The following is a 20,960-nucleotide window of genomic DNA, read 5'->3' on the forward strand; positions in this document are numbered from 1 at the left end:
ATTCGCCGGGCCGAAGAGGAGTAGAACCATCAGATTTGTGTGTAGATTGCTTGCAAATTGGATGAACTAGATGTCTTTTATTATGGTGGTGATGGTGGTGCCAAAATTCCATTGTGGGGTTGTTGAATTGAGTGGGTTCCTTGGCACCAAGATTCACGGACTGAGCACTGATGTTCAATGCGAGACTCTCAGTCAGCACAGATCCATCACAATGACACAGTTCCTGACATAGCGTCATATCATGGCACACTGTCTCTATATAAGGGGATAATTCCCCTGGGAGGATTAGAGAGGACAATTTTTCTGTTCCAACAAAAACAAGAAAGGGACATTCTGAGGCACCCTAACCCACTATCTTGATCCTTCATTTGTGTGGCCACTCTGGAATCGTGACTCCAATTCAAGCTTCGTTTCATACCTCAATCTGTTCAATACCATTTGGTTGATCTAAGCTTACTTGAGCATGTAACTGTTGGCTGCCCAACAGGGGTCGATTCCGCTGTTGGGTCCACACGTCTAAGCCTCGAAGTGAGTGCGCTCAAACTTTGCAAGGGAATGATGAAGCGAATCTATGCCTTGGCGTGATTGGGAGAGTTGATCAGATATGCGGCTAGCTTTATTGGGGTTTTCGTAAATCCGGGCGAGCAAGTCGAAGATCAGAGAGGCTTGAGTTGGGCATTCGAAGTAAGCGGAAGTACTAGGGCTTGGATCTTCAAGTCGAGATTGCTACTGTAATTACCTACCACAACCTCACGCTCCCCGGGTTAGATTCAAAAAGATGCCAGGTAAGTCACACACGGAAATAGCTCACAGGAGCCGGCGGGATTGCGTCGGATGCCGCAACCCTCCCCACGAAGTGGATCTTTTGAGCCGAGACCGGCCCCGATAACTCCGGGAATATCGAGGTCAGGTTTTTCTGTGCCTCCATTGCGCCGCCAACCTGCCCAACATTTGACGCGAGGGTGTATGTATTCATGGGCTTCAGCTGGTACCTCATACACCGCACCTTTCCATTTCTCTCCGTTTCAATTTCCAGTCCAGTCCTGATCCTTTACCCCTTTTTCCACCCCATCCACCGATCCGCTCATCCCTACTGACACCTTAGAACACGACATCATCGGGGGCATCCAGCAACGCACGCAACCATGCCACACCCACCATCAACCAGGCTCACCCGCCTAGCGCGAACCGCCCTGCTCGAATCCGGCCTCCCCTCCGTCTCGGCCACGGGCCGCGACGCCGTCCTCGTCATACTCGCCCGCACATGCCGCATGTTCGCCTACGGCGCCTCCTCGCTCGTGCTCGCCCTCTTCTTCGCTTCTCTAGGCTTTTCGGACTATCACATCGGCCTGTTCATGACACTGACCTTACTGGGCGACGTCCTCCTAGGTCTGGGGCTGACCCTCGTGGCGGACGCGATCGGGCGGCGGAGAACGTTGGTGGCCGGGTCGGCGCTGATGGTCGTGAGCGGCGTGGTGTTTGCCACGTGTGAGAGTTTCTGGGTGCTGCTTGCGGCGGCAGTGGTCGGCGTCATTAGCGCGACGGGGGCGGATTTTGGGCCGTTTCGGGCCGTGGAAGAGTCGATTGTTTCCGAGTTGACGACGCACGAACAGAGGGCGGACGTGCTGGTTTGGTATGTCACGCTGGCGAGCCTGGGCAGTGCGGCGGGGACTGAGATGAGCGGGAGGATTGTGGAGGCGTTGAGAGCGAGGGAGGGGTGGCGGTTGGTGGATGCCTATCATGGGTGTTTCTGGCTGTATGCCGTTATGGGGGTTGTGAATATGGCGTGTGCGCTGATGCTGTCTGAGAGATGTGAGTTGAGGGGCGGGAAGAGGAAGGGACGCGAGAGGGAGACGGAACCGTTGCTGAATGATGAGCAGCAATCGGATGAGGGAACGGGCCGGAACGGGGCCGAGGTGAAGAAGACCCGGACAGGCTGGGTGTCGCAGATCTCTCGCGAGACGCTGTCCATTATGGCCGTCCTCTGGTTCCTTCTCATGGTCGACTCCCTCGCTGACGGCATGACTCCCATGACTTTGACCTCTTACTACGTCGATCAGAAGTTCCACCTCCCCAAGTCTGCGCTCGGCGACATCGTGTCGGCGAGCTACTTCCTGTCATCGCTCTCCAACATCTTCGCCGGACCCTTGGCCCGGCACATCGGGCTCGTCAACACCATGGTCTTCACGCACACGCCCTCCTCGGCCGCCGTCTTGCTGTTTCCCTTCGCCCAGACGGTCCCACTCACCTTCGCGCTGCTCCTCCTGCGCATGGGGCTCAACAACATGGACCAGGCACCCCGCTCAGCACTGATTGCGGCCGTGGTGAGGCCCGAGGAGCGCACAGCGGTCATGGGCATCACTAGCATGCTGCGGACACTCGCCTCGACGACAGGCCCGAGCATCACGGGTCTCTTGGCCGGCAACAACAGGTTTCGGGTGGCGTTTGTGGTGGCGGGGGCACTGAGGCTGGCCTACGACGTCGGTCTCTTTGCCATGTTTATCAACATCAAACTGCACCAGTATGAGACGGCTGAAGATGAGGCTGTGGAGCGTGCAGAGGACCAACCTCATGAGTCAACTTCGTCCCAAGCGGAAGCCTGACTGGTGGTCGAGAAGACATACGAGCTGTAAGCCCTATAAACTGTACATGGGAGTTTGGATACATGGACACGCAAGACAACTCGCTACGGGCATGACGGTCAGCCCGTTAAGTGCAATGAGACCGGAATATGCGGCAAACACAGATGTGGTTCTGTGTGGTATATGTGATGCAGATATCTCATGTGATCAGTATCATAATAAACTTCGCGACTTTCTTCAACTCTGCGTCTCCGAGCCACCTTACGTTGCAGTTCTTTTGGCCTCGGCTGACAACCATGGGGACTGGAGACGAGAGTGGCTGGACCGCCACGCAAGTCGACAATCAGTGCCGCGATGATTCAGTGAACTTCCCAAGGCTCTCAGGCCCGTGTAGCAGCTCGGCTGAATGATACCACCACGATCAATGAGCCTCTTAAAAGCCCTATCCTACCCCAATGACGCTTTTCTCGCCAACCACTCATGTTGATCCGGAGACACAATCGCCGTCCACTGGTAAGCTAGCCTTGCGGGCTGGACCTTCGGGAACGTTCAAGAGAAGGGAAACATTGGCCGGGGCCAGCGGGTAGTGTCGGTAACGGAAGACCGAAAGCAAGTAGCAGCCGAGCTTGAACATAAAGATCATCTGGATCTCGTGGGCTTCAGGGCTCTGTCACCGAGCCTTACATGTGCCTAACTACTACCTAGGTACTCGAATGCCTGTTGCCCCATCCCTTGCCTTCGTCTTCTCTTCTGTCCGTTGCCCGTATATATCTCCCTCATGGTAATCCATGGACACCACAAGCTCGCCGCTCACGTGTAGTGCGCAGGACTCCCCATGTTTCGTGCGTATGAATACGTCTAGTTATGTACCTTTTAATACTAGTTAATAAAGTGGCGCATTTTATAAATGTTAAAAATACGTTTTCAATACACCGTATTATTTGCATTTGCAGTGCAATGTTTCATTAATAGGACGAATAGCTCAGGGGTAGAGCAACCGGCTGCAGTCCGGTAGGTCACGCGTTCAAATCGCGTTTCGTCCTTATCTTTTGTCCCCGGTTATCCTCCGCCCCTTTTTCCGTTCCATTTACGTTAGTTATTCCCTTTTTAGCCTATATATCCTGGAAAAAGATTTGTAGTACCTTGAAATCAGGTCTCATTCAAGCATCGTTAAGTTACCACTATGACAAGAACAGCTCTGATTCTCTGCAGAAGGAACTTCCCTCAAGAGACCACTTTCCAATGTAGACTTTTTAATCAGGTATAATTGCCTTCCTACTATGGGAGAGCGTATCGTCTACAACCCCGTCTTCGACTCAGATACAGCTTCAGCAGTTGTTAGCGAGCATCATTTTCAGTTTCTGCTCTTGCCGCCGCCTGCGCAGTTGAGGATTTGGACCGTGACGATGTATTCCTGCGATAGAGTGGCGACTCACACGGAGGGTACCTAGGCGGAGTTGCACTTCAAAAGGGTAGCTAGCGTGCTTTATCGATTCATCTCTGTTGATGCGAGAGTGGTTGGCAATCTCCATGGTTGCAAAATTCGATGTTCTTACCCGTGGTTGTGAAACTTCCAGGTTCTTGGCCACGATGATCTTGGGGTTAGTAAGATCCAGCACCCACGGGACACGTCGGACGCGGTGCTGTACGAGCCTTCCCAGGACGTCCTCTTTAGTGTGTAGGCTTCTCAGCTTGGCCCCATACAGCGGGAGTAGCTCAAATGTTTTCGTTCTCCGAGTGGTTCCAAGCTGGAGCAGGCTCAACCAGCTGAAACGAGGCGTGGACAGGTGACTTGTTTGGCATGCCCTTGTTGCTGGATCAAGTTCCGTGTCGGGGAGTGCATATTCGTCTCTTCCCTTCGGCCTCGATGACTCTCGAGTAGGCTCGAATCCGAACATACTGCTCACTGAGTAAAGGACTGATGCTGCGTTCAGGGGCTTGGCTGCTTATGATTGTGGTTACAGTGGGATGGGCGATGAGGAAGAGTAATGGTGCCTGGGAGACGCAATCAGTATTGACCATATTTGGGTGGCGGCGAGGGTCATGAAGTGGAAGTAACTGGATAGAATTGAAGCTGTGTAGAAGTCTGAAGATTAAAGGAAATATGGGCGATAAAGCCCAGGTAAATACGCTGATACGCGGACGAAGGCTTGTACAGTCGTATCGGGGGTTTGAGCCTCAGATCCCCCTACCTAGGTGACCCCCTAATTCTGCCCCGATGGTCTTAGACTCTCAGTGTCCAACCCTGACAAGTGCAGCCAGGAAAATGAGCGGTTTGGTTCCCTCAGGACATAGGTAGGTATCGAATCATCAACCGCCTGGCGGAAAAGGAGTTGACATTCCACCTACTTCACTACTCTTTCTGCTCTTTCCATTGTACCTCTTCTACCCCTTGTGGGATGAGACCTTCCATAACTCCTTGAAAACCTGTCATGTCCCTCTTGGGATCGTGGGCTTGGACTTGCAAGAGAAGCTGGCAACACTTAAGAATGTACTCAATCCACAAGCCACCAAGAACACCCCCTGGTAGTCAAGCAGGACCTTCAGAGCATGGATAGCTGAGCCAATAACAATCCCCCACACCATGCAGAAAATCTCAAACGACGTCCAATAGCTCTTGGTGCGCAGGGGACTCGGAAGTCGGATCTTTACACCGACATGGTGCCATTCTAGATCCCCCGGATAACCACGCCCGTATGGCATGGATGGAAACGGGTCCGCATGCATCACTAGTCGATAGCATCGGATATTTTTTTGGGCCGAAAACGTTTTCGCAAAACTTCCGTCTCCGACCCTGGGCGACCCCAGGGTAACGCAGGTGACACCCGCATTTGGCCAATGGCCACACCGTCGTGCATCAGAGAGCGCAGAGTTTTGCCAGTGCTCCACCCAGTCCGTGACCACATACTTCGACTTTATCCGGTACGATGAGCTTCCTCATGGTTTCGCTGGGCTCAGGCTGATTTACCAGGGTGCGGCGGATATGAGCGTCCAGCGAGCCGCGGAGGTTGTCGAAAATGTCCAGGAAGCGTTCGTGCACCCACGCATCTTCCGAACCAGGAGCCTGAGGCCATTGAATGGGGTGTAGACCGGAACGGAGTATCGTAGTGATATAGCTCCAAAGCCCATACAGTGCCCAGGGCGTAGAATGAGATCCTCGTAGAGCCATGGCGAATCGTAGCCACAAAGACAACGACTAGGGTAGTCTTATCACGGATGCCCAAATGAATCTGAGGAGTCTGGGTTATGGACGAGGGGGCCATCGCATCGAGCTTTGAAGGTCGCGGCAGGTCTGGTGTTCGCCGTCGAAAGTACGCGCCGCCTGCGTCTCCAGGCTCATTGGCGAAGGCCGCGTACTGGGCGAGATGGCGGATCGACGGTAACAATTTCAAGTCATAGTCCATTGGATTTCTAAGCATTGAATTGACTGCCATGTTCTGCTCGTTGTTGATTCGAAGGCTTTCAACAGAGAAAGATTGGAGTCGTATCAGCGCAAGGTAAGGGAAGGGGAACCTTTCAGGTAAAAAGCACATCAAGGTCCAGTTTCACAAGCGACCTTCGTTCAGTTACTCTCCTAGCCCAAATCGTAAATAATCATAACTCTAATCTCATCAATATCACATGTCCTTTGCCTTATCAATCCGAAGCCGCCTAGATTGCAAGAGTGTAGCCACAATGATATCATCATCAAATGTCAATGACCGGACAATGACATGTCCTTGGAAGTTTACTGTCCACGTATTATGGAGTCGTGGAAGTCCGAGGGCCTCAATAGTCGAGGTCCTATATTGCGAACTCCATTTTGGTGAACGGTTCAACTTTTGGCATGTACGTTTCCCACGTATGTTAAGCACAGTCGCTTCTTCCTTTCATCCTTCTTCCCCGGGTAGTATGGATAGCTCCCTCAACAGCGAACCGCGAAATTATCATAAGAAGCTTTTATATCGTCCTCCTTTCTAATATTAATTCACTACAAGTATACTGCTTCCATCATCCTTACGCAGATAGTGTCAGTTAAGTTGTGACTCTAATTATCGTAGCTAGAGGACGAATCTCTAACTCTTTTTTTTTTGTCCCTTGTGTTCACTTGGGAGTTTTGAATGACGTGTTACCAGATCCCTAATATACGCAGCCTACAGCACTGCTAACGATTGGATACCAATATCATTACTATCACCTCCTTATACGAACCTACCCGTTCAACTCGAAAGACGAATTCTCTACGGGTCTTCGGTTCTGCCAGCACGCCGTTCAACAAGAAATCAGGAGGTTTATCAGTCCATTTGGGCCCTAGGTACCTCGGTAAACAACTAGCTCCTCAAAACTTATCTCCATCCGCATTTACCTTAGCTAACAGGATGTTCACCCAAGTTGGATCTCTCTCGGCCAACATGGCCGTGCCCAACGTTATCATGACGTACTGGCATCTGGTTAGATATGCCGAGCGGGCATATGAAGACGGCAATGGTTGCAATTTTCGACGTTACCTCTCAGAGAACGAGCTACAAGGACCGCTCAATGCCCGCAAGGTGCAATCCGACAGGTTCTGGTCGCATAATCATGCTCACCTTGGCGTCGGTTGAAGCGACAACTTGGTCATAGCCTTCCGAGGAACCGATGTTCCCAGCACCTTCCAGAACTTTCAGGAAACCGAACGATGGCTCGGAGCTTGGATCAATGCCTGGACGGACATCCGCTACAATCTCGTGCATCCCTCCTGGATTCCGAATCCAAACGTCCTTGTTCACGAAGCCTTCTTGAGTGACTTCGAAGGACTTATGGGAGGCCTGAGGCAGAGCATCCAGGTTCTTATGGCCCTTCTTATGATGGGCCACAGGATTCACAGCATTGAAACCTGGGGCCACAGCCTCGGGGGGGCGTTAGCAACGTTGTGTGCATTGTGGTGCAGCTTGGAGTACCCAGGTTTGTCCATCACCTGTCTCACCTTGGGATCACCAATAGTTGGCAATCAGCACTTCGCCGGACGGTTCAGGCCTCCTCCCTGGCCTCCCATCACCTGCTTTCGACTGTTCATACCGGCCGACCCAGCCCCCGCTCTCCCGAATCAATATACCCAGGCTGTCGCTTTCCGTCAGAGCTATCCCGGCCCTCAGAAATGGGAGCATGTGGGACCGCCATTTGCTGTGAAACTGGCCGATCGCATCCCCACCGTCCCTGTGGCGACGGTCGCTAGTTTGGCTTTGGCGAACAGGAACGTGGGCGGCACATCATCAATGGAACTATGGTATGGGAGTTCAACTCATGCTAGGGTTGTAAATGTAAATGCAGAGCAAGAGATTGAGTTGTTGAGGGTTCCTGGAAGACTGGAAGTTGGAAATCGTAATTATGTACATGTACTGTACATGTATATCAGCAGCAATGTAATATTCCGTGGTTACCAAGTCATGCGAACCATGCCCCACCAACAAGGCACAGCTCCTGCTGCCTTTTCCTCCACCACATCACATACCACAATACCTATCTCTTTGTTTTGTGTGCCTGCATCACACACGCGGACATTCGGTAGCAATTGTTCCAGTTAGAATCAGCAGCGGCACAACAGGCTCCAACGGGCATGTGAAGCCTGGAAGGTGTGCGGATCATGGTCATGGGTATCGCCGAAACGCCCACCCAGACCCACCGTCACAGGCTCATCGCAGCTTCCAATTGCACGTGCCTTCCAGGTTTGGATTCGGCCACCCGGCCCAACCGCTACGGAAACCAGGAAGCCACAGTTGCAACACGCCGATTCAGTTGTCCAATATTACTTCTGCCAAGACCTAAATGTCTGGGCATCCCTGAAGCATCTGGGACAACGACCCGGTCCAAGTACAGCGCGGCGAGCGCGTCAGTTTCAAAACCATTTCTTCCTCTGCCTTCCAGCACAACGCTCAGGTCGCCGCCCGCCGTTTCAATTAGGTTCCAGGTCTGCCGAAAGTCCCAGTCTCTCAGATCGACATGGAACCAGGGTCAAGTACTTTGTTGACTCTCCTCATAACTTTGAGCTGGTTTCATCTCGCCGAATCTTTGGGCACCGGTTTAGGACTCTCCCCTCACATGGGATGGAGCAGCTGGGTGCTTATCTTTCCCACCGCCTTTAATGACTCGCAGCAGGACCTGTGACTGAACTTCAAGTATAGAATGTTAAACAATGCGACTCGGCATCGGCCAAATATGCCCTGGACGCGGCAGACAAGTTCATCTCGCTTGGACTCAAAGATCTCGGGTATGAGTGTACGTGGATGCCATCCTCACGTCCTCACATCCTCACCATTGGGTCTTGGGCTGCAAGCCACAGCCAGTTGACGGAATTACATAGACATCAATATTGACGACTGCTGGTCTACGAAAGAGCGGGATGGAAGCGGAAAACTGGTGCCCGATCCCGTCAAATGGCCCAACGGCATCAAGGCCGTCGCTGATCGGATTCACGACATGGGTCTCAAGTTCGGCCTCTATGGTTGCGCAGGCCAGATGACCTGTGCCGAATTCCCGGGGAGCGAGGGGTATGCAGTGTCAGATGTCGACCAGTTGGTTGGCTGGGGTGTTGATTTTTGGTACGTTTGCTGCATTTCTGTCCTCTCTCTGACAGCCCCTTCTCCTTTTCTCTCTAAGTCCCGTTATATGTCTTTCCTTTTATACTTCTTCCTCAACCTCTTCTTGCTTCTTTCTTGCCACGGTCTTTTTCTTGTACTTTGATTCATTTTCTCTTTTCTCTGTCTCCTCGTTTTGGTATGTACCTTGGGGTCGTGGCTGAACAGAGTGTTCTTGTTCCCAGGAAGTTCGACAACTGCTATACTCCCTGCAAGGTGAACCCTCGGCCCCAAACCTGCCCCGACCCGGCCGGAAACACCAAGACCTGGTACGCGCCGATGCGAGATGCAATTCTTGCTGCGCGGGCTCGTACCGCAAGCCAGATTCACTTCAACCTATGCAACTGGGGGCGAGACGAGGTCTACAAATGGGGCGCCCAGTACGGTGCCCAATCCTGGAGGTAAGCAGCCTCCATACCTACCTTATCTCTCACCCCTTTTGCTCCCCAATGTGGGAGCCACTCACTCACCCAACACAAACCCAGAATAAGCGAAGACAACTACGGTGACTGGGCCAGCATCGAGCGCATCGCCAGTACCGCGGCAGACATCACGCAGTACAGCGGACCAGGCGGCTTCAACGATCTCGACATGCTGTACCTGGGCTCGCCCAAGCTCAACACGCGCCAGGAGCGCCTCCATTTTGGCCTTTGGGCCATCCTCAAGTCGCCGCTGGTGCTGGGGCTCGACCTTAGCAACATCTCTGCGTCGACGCTGGAGATCGTCACGAATAGGGGAATCATCGAGATTAACCAGGACCCCCTCGGCAAGCCGGCTAACACTTTTCGTCCGCCGGGCGGCCCGGAGCCTGTGAAAGGGAAGATATACCCGTACTGGGTGGGCGAGCTCAAGGATGGGGTGGTTATCGGTCTCTGCGCGGGCACTGCTGCCGGGAGGTATAGTCTTGAGTTTAGGGATGTTCCGGGGTTGGGAAGGGGTTGGTATGAGTGGACAGAGATGTATACTGCCCAAACGGGCTGGGGTTCGGGCGTGTCGCTCGATATTGGCTTGCATGATATGCGGGTTGTCAAGGTGAGTACTCCAAGCGCGCCTGAGGGCCATGTTGGACTTTAAGGCAGTAGGTAATTATTATCAAAGTCAGGGTGGTGTTTACTGCCATGCCTGTTCAAGTGATTAGACTCTTTCAGTTACTGTTGGCGATCCCAAAATGGATTTTAGGTACCCGCTAGGGATGCTTGGTCTTGTAGCGGTATATGTATCTACCAAAATAGGACAGCCCTCTTGTATGAACTCCCCCGGGTAGTAGAGTTTACTTGAGCTCATTGCCGCTTTGCATCCCCTTGTTCCAGGTCGGCAGCTTCATCTTCAGCACGAGCAACATTCCGTCGAGACTGTCGGGCCCAGCAGGCAAGAGGGATTACTAAGGTGCCATAACTGACTATGGCCGGGAACGAAGGACAACAACCGAAAATAACAAAGAAAAAGCAAGAGAAACCTATTGCCTCCCATCTGAAGGTGTGTGACTGCCTGTCGTATAGGCCGAAGCATCTTTAAATACAGGGCTCCCGACATGAGGTGAAATTTGGATGCCTACACCAAAGCCAGTCCGGGATTCCGCAGTTGGATACATCTCTAGTATGCCAGTCCGACTTACCAAGCCCAGGTAGGTACTGAGATGGCATGCCTCACAGCTGCATCCTATCAGACGCAGAAGGGCATACCGTCAGTAATCCTGCAATCACCGGCGCAATTCGCACCAGTTTACCACCTTCCATTGTTGCACACTATGATGGAGTCGGATTCTTGCCAATCAGACTGCAATTGTAGCTGCCTACGCAAGAGTAAAGACCTCGTGCGTGATAAGGGAGAATAGCCGTGATTCTTACGTGCAGGTTCTCGCTTGAAGGAACTTGCTAGAGGGAAACGGAGAACAAAACCTCGCGAGCGAGGGGGTGACTACCTAGAGGTAAGGTAGTTTGCTGTGTAGTTGAAGTATTCTCAATCCATTAGTACAGCACCATGATGCTAGCAATCCTAAGGCAACTGGTAACTATACCATTGAGGTTGGCCTGCCCGCATCCCTCAACCCTCGCACTCGCCTTCCTCGACTTGGCCGTCCGAGCAGATTTTGAACGAAGCTGAAGGTTGAATCGCAGGTTCAGGCAATGATACCGCTTGTCCTTGCCAGTGTTACCTGGAAGAACCTCGCAGGAGCGTAAGCATAGCATCAATATATGCTGTGCTGCACGTCTCGGGCGCTGGGGATGGTAGTCACGCTATTTCCTGGCCAAAACTGAGGACTTGAAAGATGGGGTCGCTATGGAACGCGACTACCAATATGACGATGAAAGTCGATATGTGGTTACTGCCGTGGTGGCAGAGCAACACTCGTTCATCAACTTTCCTGCGCCGACGCAATCGAATATTGAGAAGAGTTCAATGTTTGTGGCCGAGATGCAAGCGGTTTGGAAGACCAAGCTGCCAAGTCTTCATGCTATGGTACAAATTCTGGCCCACAAATCACACCCTTGCCTAGCCCACTCTATTTTGGCACCCACTCCTCCTCTCCGTCATCGCCTCAGGACCTCATTTTCGTTCCCACTTGGACCGCAGCGCTGCAGTGCAGCAACCATCTCATCCACCACCACTTCCACAACCAAACACCAGCCCATCCACAAACATCCAATCTCGTTACAGCGGTGAAGGACTACGCAGACGAAAAGTAAAATTTGGCCGACCAAAATGCCGCGCCTCCTCCGCCCGCTCCTCCGACTGACCCTCGGCCGTCCCTCCCGCACCCTCACCACCACCGCCCGCCAGTCCTCCTCCTTCCTCGACTCCTCCCCAGCCCCGCCCCGCCTCCCCGCCGACCAACAAGCTGAGTTCGAGCGCCTCCAGCGCGCTGCCGAAGCCGCACTGTCCACGCACACCTCCATCCCCAACATCCCGCCACCGCCGCCGCTCGCGACCTCGCGGCACGTCACGACCCCTTCCTCTAGCTCTACCCCCAACACCACCAACACGACAACGACAACGACAACACAGTCAAGTTTTACCGAGACAGGGGCGGCAGCAGCATCACAGCTAAGCATCAGCGCAGGCTCCCTAAGCGCCGGCATCCGCCAGGGCGCGCCGCCCGAGTTCGAAGGCGACAGGAATCCTAAGACGGGCGAGATCGGCGGGCCCAAGAACGAGCCCCTGCGGTGGGGCAGCGCGGGGGACTGGAGTTATAATGGGCGGGCTACTGATTTTTGAAAGAGAGAGTCGAACACCGCTTTCTACCGATTGAACCCACGACGCCGTCCCGGTCTTGGTTGATTTAGGGACGCCTGAAAGTTAGGGGAAGAGAAGCGGTAATTACTTCGGTTGTTTTTTTTATTTTTTTATTTTTGTTTTTGTTCTTTTTTGCCGGGGGAGGGCGGGTGTGGGGGGTGTCTCTAGCCCGGCGCGCGTTAAGAGTGAGGGCTCTTGTTGGAGTGGTGGTTGGTTAGATCTTGGTAGCGATTGTACAACACCAACTTGACGGGCTGTCTTGGCTAAATGCAAAGCATAGCCCGGGGATGGGTCGCGCGCTGAGAGAGGGATCATATCTGCCGTTCAGCAAGAGGTGCTGGACGCAAGGATGTTGGGAGAGAAGCTCCGGGAGTGGTACGGTACAAGTACAAGTACCAGCTATATGGCTTATAAGCAACACTGTACATCAATCAACCACTGAAGACAGTCGACCAGATTTGACATGTCCATGTAACAATCTGAAGGCAGAGAAAGCAACGCTGGGCCATGACGGCAACACTCCATCTTTCCGTCCTTGGCTCCCGTTCACCAACAGATCTGCGCTGCAACGCCGCCATTGAACCCCACTTAGCCCAAACAAAATCCACATGGTATCAAGCAACAGGCATATACACCAACAATGTAAGCTCGACATCTCCAATATCCTCCGCAGCTTGGCTAGGCCCACGACAATGCCAGAGACTTTCTCATGCCTCGGCGGGCTTCTCCTTCTGAGCAAGCTCAGGTTCCTCCCGAGCAGCAGACTCCACTGCCTCCTGAACCGTCTGTTCCTCCTGCGTCAGGACGTCTTTGGACGCCTCCGCCAAGCCATCCCGAGCCGGATTTTCCTCAGACTCTTTCTGCGCGGCAGAGGCACTCCTCTCCTCAGCAGCAGGTTCCGCTGCCGCATCTGCCTGCCCCTCTCCCATCCCAGCACCACCCTGCTGATCCCCCTCCAAAGTACCTTTCACTAGATTTCCCTCCTCCTTGTCCCGACTCTCCTCCATCCCGACCCGCTTCTCTCGACTCTCCTCCCGATTCGCATTCTCCTTATCCCCCTCACTCGGCGACCCACTAACACTCTTCTTCCACCACCCAAGCCCTCCCTCCCCTGCTCCATTCTCGCCAGCGCCGCCAGCGCCGCCATTCCCATTCAACGACATCCGGCTAAGCCACGCAGGCGTGCGCGCCACCTCGGCCAGCGCCTTGCGGATCCTCTCCCGCCGCGCCTTGCCGCGCAGCCTGTTCTGCGCCGCGGCCCCGTTGGTGAGCCAGCGCAGCCCAATCACCATGAAGCTGAGCCCGTCGTGGACGGAACGCTGCTGGAATTCCTCGCTGCCGACCGGCCCGCCAAACTCACGGGACCTGATGCCGAAGCGCGTCGTCGAGGCGTACTTTTCCAGGCGCGGGAGGATCAGGAGCGTGACGTGCAGGTCACGGTTTTCGGGAACCGGCATGGGCCCGTTCCTGGGCGGCTCCGACAGGATGGTCACTTGGGTGGTTTCGTGGTAGGACGGCAGCTTGGTTTGTTTGGAGCCGTTGCCTTGGGTGGTGCTGAACAGGCCCCGTACGTCGGATACGCTGTACCCCTCGTCGAGTCCGAGCAGGCTCACGTCCACGTCGTCGGGCCACTCGCCCTTGAACCAGCCGGCGTGGATGCATGCCGCAATCACGTCCGAGTCGTCCGTGTAGATGTCTGTACCCCAGAGCGCCCGCCGGGCCGTGATTTCCTCGCGCGCGGAGGACGTCAGATGCTCCTTGCCAATCTTCATGGTCAGCGTACAGTTCTCTTTGCCTTCGATCAGATGCCACGGCAAAGGTTTCGGGGTCGACTTGTAACCGCTACGCGGCGGCCGTCCGGTACGCGGATCCTGCAACCGTGCGCGCTTCAGGATCGGCTCGTACACGACATCACCGAGGTGGCTGCGTGGGCGATCCGCGACACTGTCGAGGACAAGCTTCGACGAAACGACCTGCTTCGGTTTGGGGAGAACGACAGGGGACGGGCTCCGAGGCGGTGGAGCAGCCCCAGCGTTGGACTGGGGGCCACGAGGAGCTGCATGGTGATGGTGGTGGTGGTGGTGATGGTGCCCACCTGGCAGGTCTTTGGCGAGCGTGGATGTTGGCGAGGGCACCGGCGTGGAGCCCTTGATGTTCCGGAAAGGCGCGCCGCCGACAAGCGCGGGAGACGCAACCTGCTCCAAGTTATGATGGTGGTGGTGATGATGATGACTGGAGAGTATGTTAGATATCTCGAAGATCCAAGAGACGAAAAAGGAACATACTGGTGATGGTGGTGTCCTTTGGCCTTTTTGGCCCGCCCCCCGACGGGCGTGAGCCTACCGTTGCTGCCCTCCTCGTCTTCTTCCTTCAGCTTCCTCCGCTTGCCCCGGCCTGTCGTCTTGGCCACCTCCGCTGGCGGCTCTTGCGCATCCAAGTCCTCGCGTCGAAGCAAGCTAGCACCGCCATAGGCAAGCTGAGCCCCTGCGGGGATCGGGCTCGAGAGGGTGCCAACCCCGGTTCCTATGCCGGAGAACATGCGCCCAAATTCGCTCTTGATCCCTGGTTCACCAGCTGGACCGGCGAGCTGCGGCTGAGCTCCCTGTACAGCCTGTGGGAGAGGAGAAATCCGCCCTTTGCGGTTCATCTCCTGGACTCCAAGCAGGTTGCGCTGGTGGCCGTGGGGAGTGCTTATCTCTTCAATGCTTCGGTTCCGCGGTTGCTCGTACATCGAAGGGCCCATGCTGCCGTAGGCAACCGAGGGAGGGGGGCCAGTGGCCTCCTCTCGACTGCGTGAAGGGGGCTGCTGCGGGTGGGGCCGGTCCATGTGCACAGCACCCATGCGCTGGCGGTCTGGAGATTCGTAGGTCTGCGGATGGGCCGGACCTGGAGGAGGCAGGCCATGCTGGTGATGCGGGTGCGGAGGGGGATGGCGGTCGACTGGTCCTGACGCATATGGATGTGGCCCGTAGTGAGGCCCCGTGCTGGGCGGATACTCTTGGTGCCTCGCGGGGTGCATGGCCGGGTCATACGGGGTTCGTGCCGGCTCGTACCCAGGTCGATGCCAGTCTCTAGGGTCTAGGGGGCGACCGTACTGCTGTGCCCGCTGTTCCATCTGCCGCGCGTAATCCTGCTGATGCATCCCATGTGCTCGATGCTCGACTCCGCTCATGGCCATGTCCCGACGCTCCCTCTCGCGATACTCCCTCTCACGAAGTTCCCTCTCTTGAAGTTCCCTCTCATAAAATTCCCTCTCGCGGGGCTCCAGCTCGCGCTCGTGGCGTTCCCGCTCCTGACGCTCCCTGTCCGACATGTACCTTTGCTCTTCAAACTTCATCACCCTGATGGGACGCTCCGGATTGTACTCTTCGGATGGCCGTGGTTCATCCCTGTGCGCGTACATGTCGGTTGGCGGCCTGCCCGCCTCAACCGGCCGCGGCGGGCCAGCGTTCGAATACTGCCTTGAAGGGCTCATTGGCCGGGGGGGCACCGCGCCGCCAGGTAACCTTCCCGATTCTCTTGTTTGCTCGGCGGGGGGGAGCGGAGGCCCTCGTGGAGGATACGCCTGCGGTGTTCCATAGCGTTGCAACTCGGGAGTCGAGTGATAGGCCGAGGCGGGAGGCGAGCCGGCGGGGACCGTTCTCGGGTCGCGGTTCTCGTACAAGCGATGGTGATCCGGTGTCTGGGGGCGTCGGAACGCGTTGTATTCGGACACCGTGGTTGGCTGCGGCCGTGGTGACGCATGCAAGGACTGGCTGTAAGGCGGACCAGGGGCCGTAGAAGTGGGCCCTGGAGGGTACTGAGAAGGAGCGGCAGACTCACGCACGGTTGGGGGGCCGCCCAACATGGACGATATCGACATGCTGCTCCCAGAGCTGCCAGTTCTTGGATATGATTCCAATGCGGGTAGCTCGCGTGCCCGCGGAAACGCAGTCGGAGGTCCTACCGAGACCGGAGGCGGGCGCGGCTGCGGAAGGCCGTATGATGTCCCCATCTGATGGCTGCTTGGCGCCTGACCCTGTTGCTGTTGTGGTTGTTGCTGGGGCGGTGAGTTGGGAGGTGGCATCCCGCGAGTCACGGGCGGTCCGGACGTGATCGAAGATGCGCTGTGATGGCGAGAATGGGCCGAGGGTGGCATGGCGGCGGGTCCGTGTTCAGCAGAATATTGTCTCGAATGAGGGTAATAGGGTGGCGCATCAGAGGGCTTTCGGGCGTGCACATCGGAGTACGAACTGGCGGTTGCAGGCGGGTGTGATGCGGAGGGCGGGTAGGGCGGTTGCGAGGTTGCTGTGGCCGGCGTCGGCGGAAAAGACGCTCGACTGAACGGTGAGGCACCGTTTCGAGAGAACGGATGTTGCGATGGCTGCCTCGGGTCCATGGCGCCAGGTGTCGAAGGTTGGTCGAAATAGTCGGAAATGCCCAAAAGGCTGTCATCGACTCCCCGTCGGAGCCAAGTTTCCAACGAAACCTCAGGGTTCGGCTGCCGGCGGGTCACAAGGTGACGGGAGAAACAAGGCGAGACGATGAGACGGTGCGACGCGATGTCCGAGATCCACAGCCGGGGAGAATGGACGACTTTCGGGCTCGAGGCTTGGAGGAGAAGGGTAGGTCGACCCTTGACAGGGGAAACACACCGATAAATTTTGCGACTTGTTCTTGTCGGGGCTTGCGGCCTCGCCTATGTCTGGGGAAAGAAGCGGTTGGATGACCCCGACATGCAGATTTGGGTCCCCACACGAGCAGCTCCAGCTCGCCAACAAACTCGCTGCAACTGGTCCGAGCTTGCTCCAAGCAGTGAAAAGTCCCTGGCCTGATTGGCTGTGCAAAATGCGTCGACCGGGGAAGGTGCTGCAGAGGGCCGCGAAAAACAAAAGCCGGGCAGACAGGGGTCTTGATCTGGCGCTAGCGGAGTTTTGGCCGCAAGGGTCTGACGCCTCCAAGTTGGATCGAGACCCAATTCCCACGACACAGGGCAAGTTGGCACATGTCAGAACCCAGCTTTCTTGTGTCTGAGTTGAGTACAACGCGAGTCGACTTGAGAAAGTAACAAGTTTACTTAACATGAGATTCTAACAAGCATCTCCAGGCATGGTAAACAAGATCACGAGGATCAAAAACTGCCGCATCAGGGTCCTTCCTTATTACTGTGCAGCAGCATCACTCCTGACAGATTCCCGACAATGTCACTCTGACGTGGGGATGGGCGAACTGATCTGCCCAATGCTTTTTAACACTCGAACTCTTGAACCATCCGCAGAATAGGATTCCCTCGCCAGCAATCGGCGGTTTGCCGCCTCGCCATGCTTGTCCTCGACTGCGACCCGTCATGCGCTCCTTCACCGCCAAACCGACAGTTGGAGGACTGGGAGTGGGCTCTCACATCGGCACATGCGGTTGGGATCGAAGCGTACAGATGGAGATACATGTACGCCGGCTTGCATGCAGCTTGCATTGCATGTACGGATTAACAACCTGGAATCGGTCAGGGTACCGCAGCATCCGTTTGCACAAACAAGCCGCGTCCGGCCTGATCGGGCTGCAGTGAGACAAAGGCCCTGGCGGTGACTTTGCCCCTTTGCTAGGTTGATGTTGGAGCGGCAAGCGGGGTATGGGATCTTCTCTCGTAGCGTTATACAGCGACGACGCATGAGAAAACTAATCATCCATTGACAGTCTGGAAGGGCTAACGTCGGGTGGTCAAGTCCAACCTTGGGGTCGCGAGAGACATCAGTACTCCGTAACTGCATCACCCAAAGCACCGAATCCACACTACCGAATCAGGCTATCCAGTCAACAGTTTGAGTGCTACAGCCATGCACAAAGCCGGCCATTCCATGCTGTCCCCACCAACCTAAGTGCCTGTTCTGGGTTCTACCGGCAATGGGCGACTCGGATTTTGATTTCAGGACAGGAAGCACGAAGCAGGACGAGAAGGGAGGCTGACGTTGCTGAAGCCGAAGCCCTTTGACGGTGACTTGGTTCGGCGCGGGGAGTCAGGCCAGGAACCAGCCCTCCACCCTTTCACTGACTGCCAGTGGCGATCCCGGTTGCAATGGCCAAGGGAAGTCAGAAGGCACCGCAGCGGTAGGTACCTTAGACAAGACTCGGATGGAAAGGGAACTACTGTCGTCACCGTTACTTCCTACGGTACGTCCGGGAACTGCGCCTTTCCGAACGGCAAGGGCAATGGGCACACAGAGTCACAAGGCACCGAACGTAAGAAGCCGTGAACCACTTCCTGCTTCAAAAGGCAATGGCTGTCTTCAGGAGACGAGAGTTGACCGGACTGTCGTTCTAAGAATTTCGACTTCTGAACTGACAACTCTGGTTTGATACGCCGCAGCATCACATCCGCAGCGATGTTCAAGGCTCCCACAAGAATGCCGCTGTCTTCCCTTCTCCTCGTTCTCGCCGCAGCCGCCTCAGCACGTGTCATGGACCGGCTCGCCGCAGTCCCCCCGGGGTGGCAGCAGTCCCGGGCAGCATCGCCAGACGATCCCATCTTTCTCCGCATCGCCCTCAAGCAGCAGCCGGAGCGTGTCAAGGCCCTGGACCAGGCCGTGTTGGACATGTCGACTCCCGGACATCCAAACTACGGCCTGCACATGACGCGTGACGAGCTCAGATCCTACACTGCTCCGTCCGATGATTCCGTTTCGACCGTCACTTCCTGGCTCCAAGATCACGCTATCCAGCCAACGGTGGACAACGATTGGGTCTCGTTCACCACCACGGTGCGAACCGCTAATGAGCTGCTCGACACCCAGTTTGCCTGGTACCAGCACTCCCAGGGCAGCCACCCTGCGCTTCGGACCCTCTCGTACAGCGTGCCCGACCATGTCGCCCCTCACCTCGATCTTGTACAGCCCACCACCCGCTTCGGCAACCTCGGTGCTCGCAAGTCAGCCGTCTTTGACACGCACCCCATCGAGCTTGACGGAACTATCATCCCCGAACCAAACGTGAAGTTCTCGACCAAGGAGACCGACCCGTGTGCCTCCCAAATCACCCCGGCGTGCCTCAGGGTGCTGTACAACATCCATTACAAGCCGGCTGCCCCTGACGACAATAAGGTGGCGTTCGCTTCGTTTCTCGAGGAGTATGCCCGGTACGATGATTTGGAAGTATTCCTGAAGCGCCTCATGCCGGAGGCAGTGGACGCGAACTTTACGGTTGAGCTTGTGAATGGGGGTCTGAACGACCAGGAGAGCGAGGATGACAGCAGTGAGTCCTTCTTTCTCTTCATACGTGCTCAATTCAACCCTAGTTTCCTGTTCACCATCGCCGATGCTCGTTGCCTTCTCCGACTGCACGTTCCTTTGCTCTGATCCACCACAAGCCTAACGTGCGGCAGGCGAGGCCAATCTCGATTTGCAGTACATCCTCGCCCTGAGCCATCCGATTCCCGTGGTGGAATACAGCGTTGGCGGACGCGGTCCCCTCGTTCCTACGGCCAAACAGCCCAACCCGCCGGGCGACAACGAGCCGTACTTGGAATTCCTCCTGTACATGGCTGGGCTACCGGACTCGACCCTCCCGCAGACCATTTCCACCTCGTACGGCGAAGAAGAGCAGTCGGTACCCCGCGACTACGCCATCAAGGTCTGCGACATGTTCAAGGAGCTCGGTGCCCGCGGCGTTTCGGTCATATTCGCCTCGGGTGATTCCGGCCCCGGCGACTATTGCATTAGCAACACGGACAACACCACCTTCTTTGAGCCGACCTTCCCCGCGGCCTGTCCGTGGGTGACTTCGGTTGGCGGCACGACGGACCCGTCCGAGGAGCACGCCACGACGTTCTCGAGTGGCGGCTTCAGCATGTACCATGAGCAGCCCGTCTGGCAGAAGGACGCGGTCAACCGCTACCTCGACTCGATCGGCGACGTTTACTCGCCCTTCTTCAACCGAACAGGAAGGGGTTTCCCCGATGTGGCTGCCCAGTCGAACAGGTTTCTGGTGCATAACGGGCCGTACTTCACCCTGATTGGTGGGACGAGCGCTGCGTCCCCTGTGGTGGCTGGCATGGTTGCGCTGTTGAACGCGGCGCGCAAGGCGCAGGGCCAGCCGCCGATGGGGTTTTTGAATCCCTGGCTGTACAATAACTCGGCCGCGTTCAAGGATATTACTCTCGGAGCCGGGAGGGGGTGTTATGGCAGGGAGGAGTTTGGCGGGGGGTATGCGCGGTGGAATGCCACGGCCGGATGGGATCCTGTGACGGGGCTGGGCACGCCGCTGTTTGATAAATTGCTGGAGGCGGCTGCGCCGGGGACACCGAATGCGTAGGGGTTTATGTGGGTTGTGAGCATCGGTAAGAGGAGGTAGTAGATGTCGCCAGGTCGGGCATGATTAAGAACGTGATGAGAAGAGTAGAGGTTAATTGGTTGTGAAAAATTACATAGGCACGTCAGGGTTGCCCAATATAATGCCCTATTTTCTTTTATTCTTCCGTCTATTGCCTTTTTGCCGTGTTCTTTGCCCTCGGGTGCCCCGTTCCCTCGACATGCCAAGGGAGGTGGACTCAATAAAGACAACATGAACTCTGAAGTGAGGG

The 20,960-nt window shown here is 55.7% G+C and overlaps 9 protein-coding genes and 1 non-coding gene across 10 annotated transcripts in view; 7 read left to right on the forward strand and 3 right to left on the reverse strand.

Moving 5' to 3' along the window:
- The window catches only part of N657DRAFT_649085 (uncharacterized protein), a 607-nt gene extending 121 nt beyond the window's left edge, over positions 1-486 (reverse strand). Inside the window, exon 1 of the mRNA XM_062793652.1 lies at positions 232-486. Coding sequence (XP_062644087.1) covers positions 240-416 — 177 coding nt within the window. The 5' untranslated portion in view covers positions 417-486 and the 3' untranslated portion in view covers positions 232-239. The remainder of the gene's footprint in view (positions 1-231) is intronic.
- Positions 83-418, forward strand: N657DRAFT_649084 (uncharacterized protein; the record flags this gene model as incomplete). The annotated part of the gene is given in 2 exon segments (XM_062793651.1): positions 83-232; positions 234-418. 1 exon segment carries the CDS (start codon positions 83-85, stop codon positions 230-232), a length of 150 nt encoding a protein of 49 aa, XP_062644088.1. The 3' UTR covers positions 234-418.
- A 447-nt stretch (positions 487-933) lies between the features above and the next one.
- Positions 934-2,821, forward strand: N657DRAFT_649086 (MFS general substrate transporter). Its single transcript, XM_062793653.1, has one exon. It carries the CDS (start codon positions 1,146-1,148, stop codon positions 2,601-2,603), a length of 1,458 nt encoding a protein of 485 aa, XP_062644089.1. The 5' UTR covers positions 934-1,145; the 3' UTR covers positions 2,604-2,821.
- A 732-nt stretch (positions 2,822-3,553) lies between these two features.
- On the forward strand, positions 3,554-3,625 carry N657DRAFT_t134. Its single transcript has one exon. It is a non-coding gene; the product is annotated as a tRNA-Cys (tRNA).
- Positions 3,626-4,935: 1,310 nt separating this feature from the next.
- On the reverse strand, positions 4,936-6,016 carry N657DRAFT_636570 (uncharacterized protein; the record flags this gene model as incomplete). Its single annotated transcript, XM_062791436.1, has 4 exons — positions 4,936-5,055; positions 5,094-5,228; positions 5,491-5,646; positions 5,714-6,016. The coding sequence occupies 4 exons, from the start codon at positions 6,014-6,016 to the stop codon at positions 4,936-4,938; spliced, it is 714 nt and encodes a 237-aa protein (XP_062644090.1).
- Positions 6,017-7,263: 1,247 nt separating this feature from the next.
- N657DRAFT_158483 (uncharacterized protein) lies at positions 7,264-8,539 on the forward strand. The gene has a single exon (XM_062786006.1). The coding sequence runs from the start codon at positions 7,361-7,363 to the stop codon at positions 8,123-8,125; it is 765 nt and encodes a 254-aa protein (XP_062644091.1). The 5' UTR covers positions 7,264-7,360; the 3' UTR covers positions 8,126-8,539.
- A 1-nt stretch (position 8,540) lies between these two features.
- On the forward strand, positions 8,541-10,560 carry N657DRAFT_636572 (glycoside hydrolase family 27 protein; the record flags this gene model as incomplete). The annotated part of the gene is made up of 6 exons (XM_062791437.1): positions 8,541-8,657; positions 8,723-8,816; positions 8,902-9,139; positions 9,361-9,576; positions 9,661-10,207; positions 10,486-10,560. The coding sequence occupies 6 exons, from the start codon at positions 8,541-8,543 to the stop codon at positions 10,558-10,560; spliced, it is 1,287 nt and encodes a 428-aa protein (XP_062644092.1).
- A 1,318-nt stretch (positions 10,561-11,878) lies between these two features.
- On the forward strand, positions 11,879-12,391 carry N657DRAFT_636573 (DUF1674-domain-containing protein; the record flags this gene model as incomplete). Its single annotated transcript, XM_062791438.1, has 1 exon — positions 11,879-12,391. The coding sequence occupies one exon, from the start codon at positions 11,879-11,881 to the stop codon at positions 12,389-12,391; it is 513 nt and encodes a 170-aa protein (XP_062644093.1).
- Positions 12,392-13,116: 725 nt separating this feature from the next.
- Positions 13,117-16,787, reverse strand: N657DRAFT_625190 (Rxt3-domain-containing protein; the record flags this gene model as incomplete). The annotated part of the gene is made up of 4 exons (XM_062790742.1): positions 13,117-14,641; positions 14,695-15,634; positions 15,707-16,226; positions 16,362-16,787. 4 exons carry the CDS (start codon positions 16,785-16,787, stop codon positions 13,117-13,119), a joined length of 3,411 nt encoding a protein of 1,136 aa, XP_062644094.1.
- Positions 16,788-18,789: 2,002 nt separating this feature from the next.
- Positions 18,790-20,692, forward strand: N657DRAFT_683676 (subtilisin-like protein; the record flags this gene model as incomplete). Its single annotated transcript, XM_062796591.1, has 2 exons — positions 18,790-19,633; positions 19,764-20,692. 2 exons carry the CDS (start codon positions 18,790-18,792, stop codon positions 20,690-20,692), a joined length of 1,773 nt encoding a protein of 590 aa, XP_062644095.1.
- Between the last annotated feature and the right edge of the window lie 268 nt (positions 20,693-20,960).

Source organism: Parathielavia appendiculata (assembly GCF_033297405.1).
Source record: "Parathielavia appendiculata strain CBS 731.68 unplaced genomic scaffold N657scaffold_17, whole genome shotgun sequence".
Classification (NCBI taxonomy): domain Eukaryota; kingdom Fungi; phylum Ascomycota; class Sordariomycetes; order Sordariales; family Chaetomiaceae; genus Parathielavia; species Parathielavia appendiculata.

Coding starts and splice junctions, on each gene's coding strand:
- N657DRAFT_649086 (XM_062793653.1), top strand. CDS start 1,146: ATGCCACACCCACCATCAACCAGGCTCACCCGCCTAGCGCGAACCGCC.
- N657DRAFT_158483 (XM_062786006.1), top strand. CDS start 7,361: ATGGGAGGCCTGAGGCAGAGCATCCAGGTTCTTATGGCCCTTCTTATG.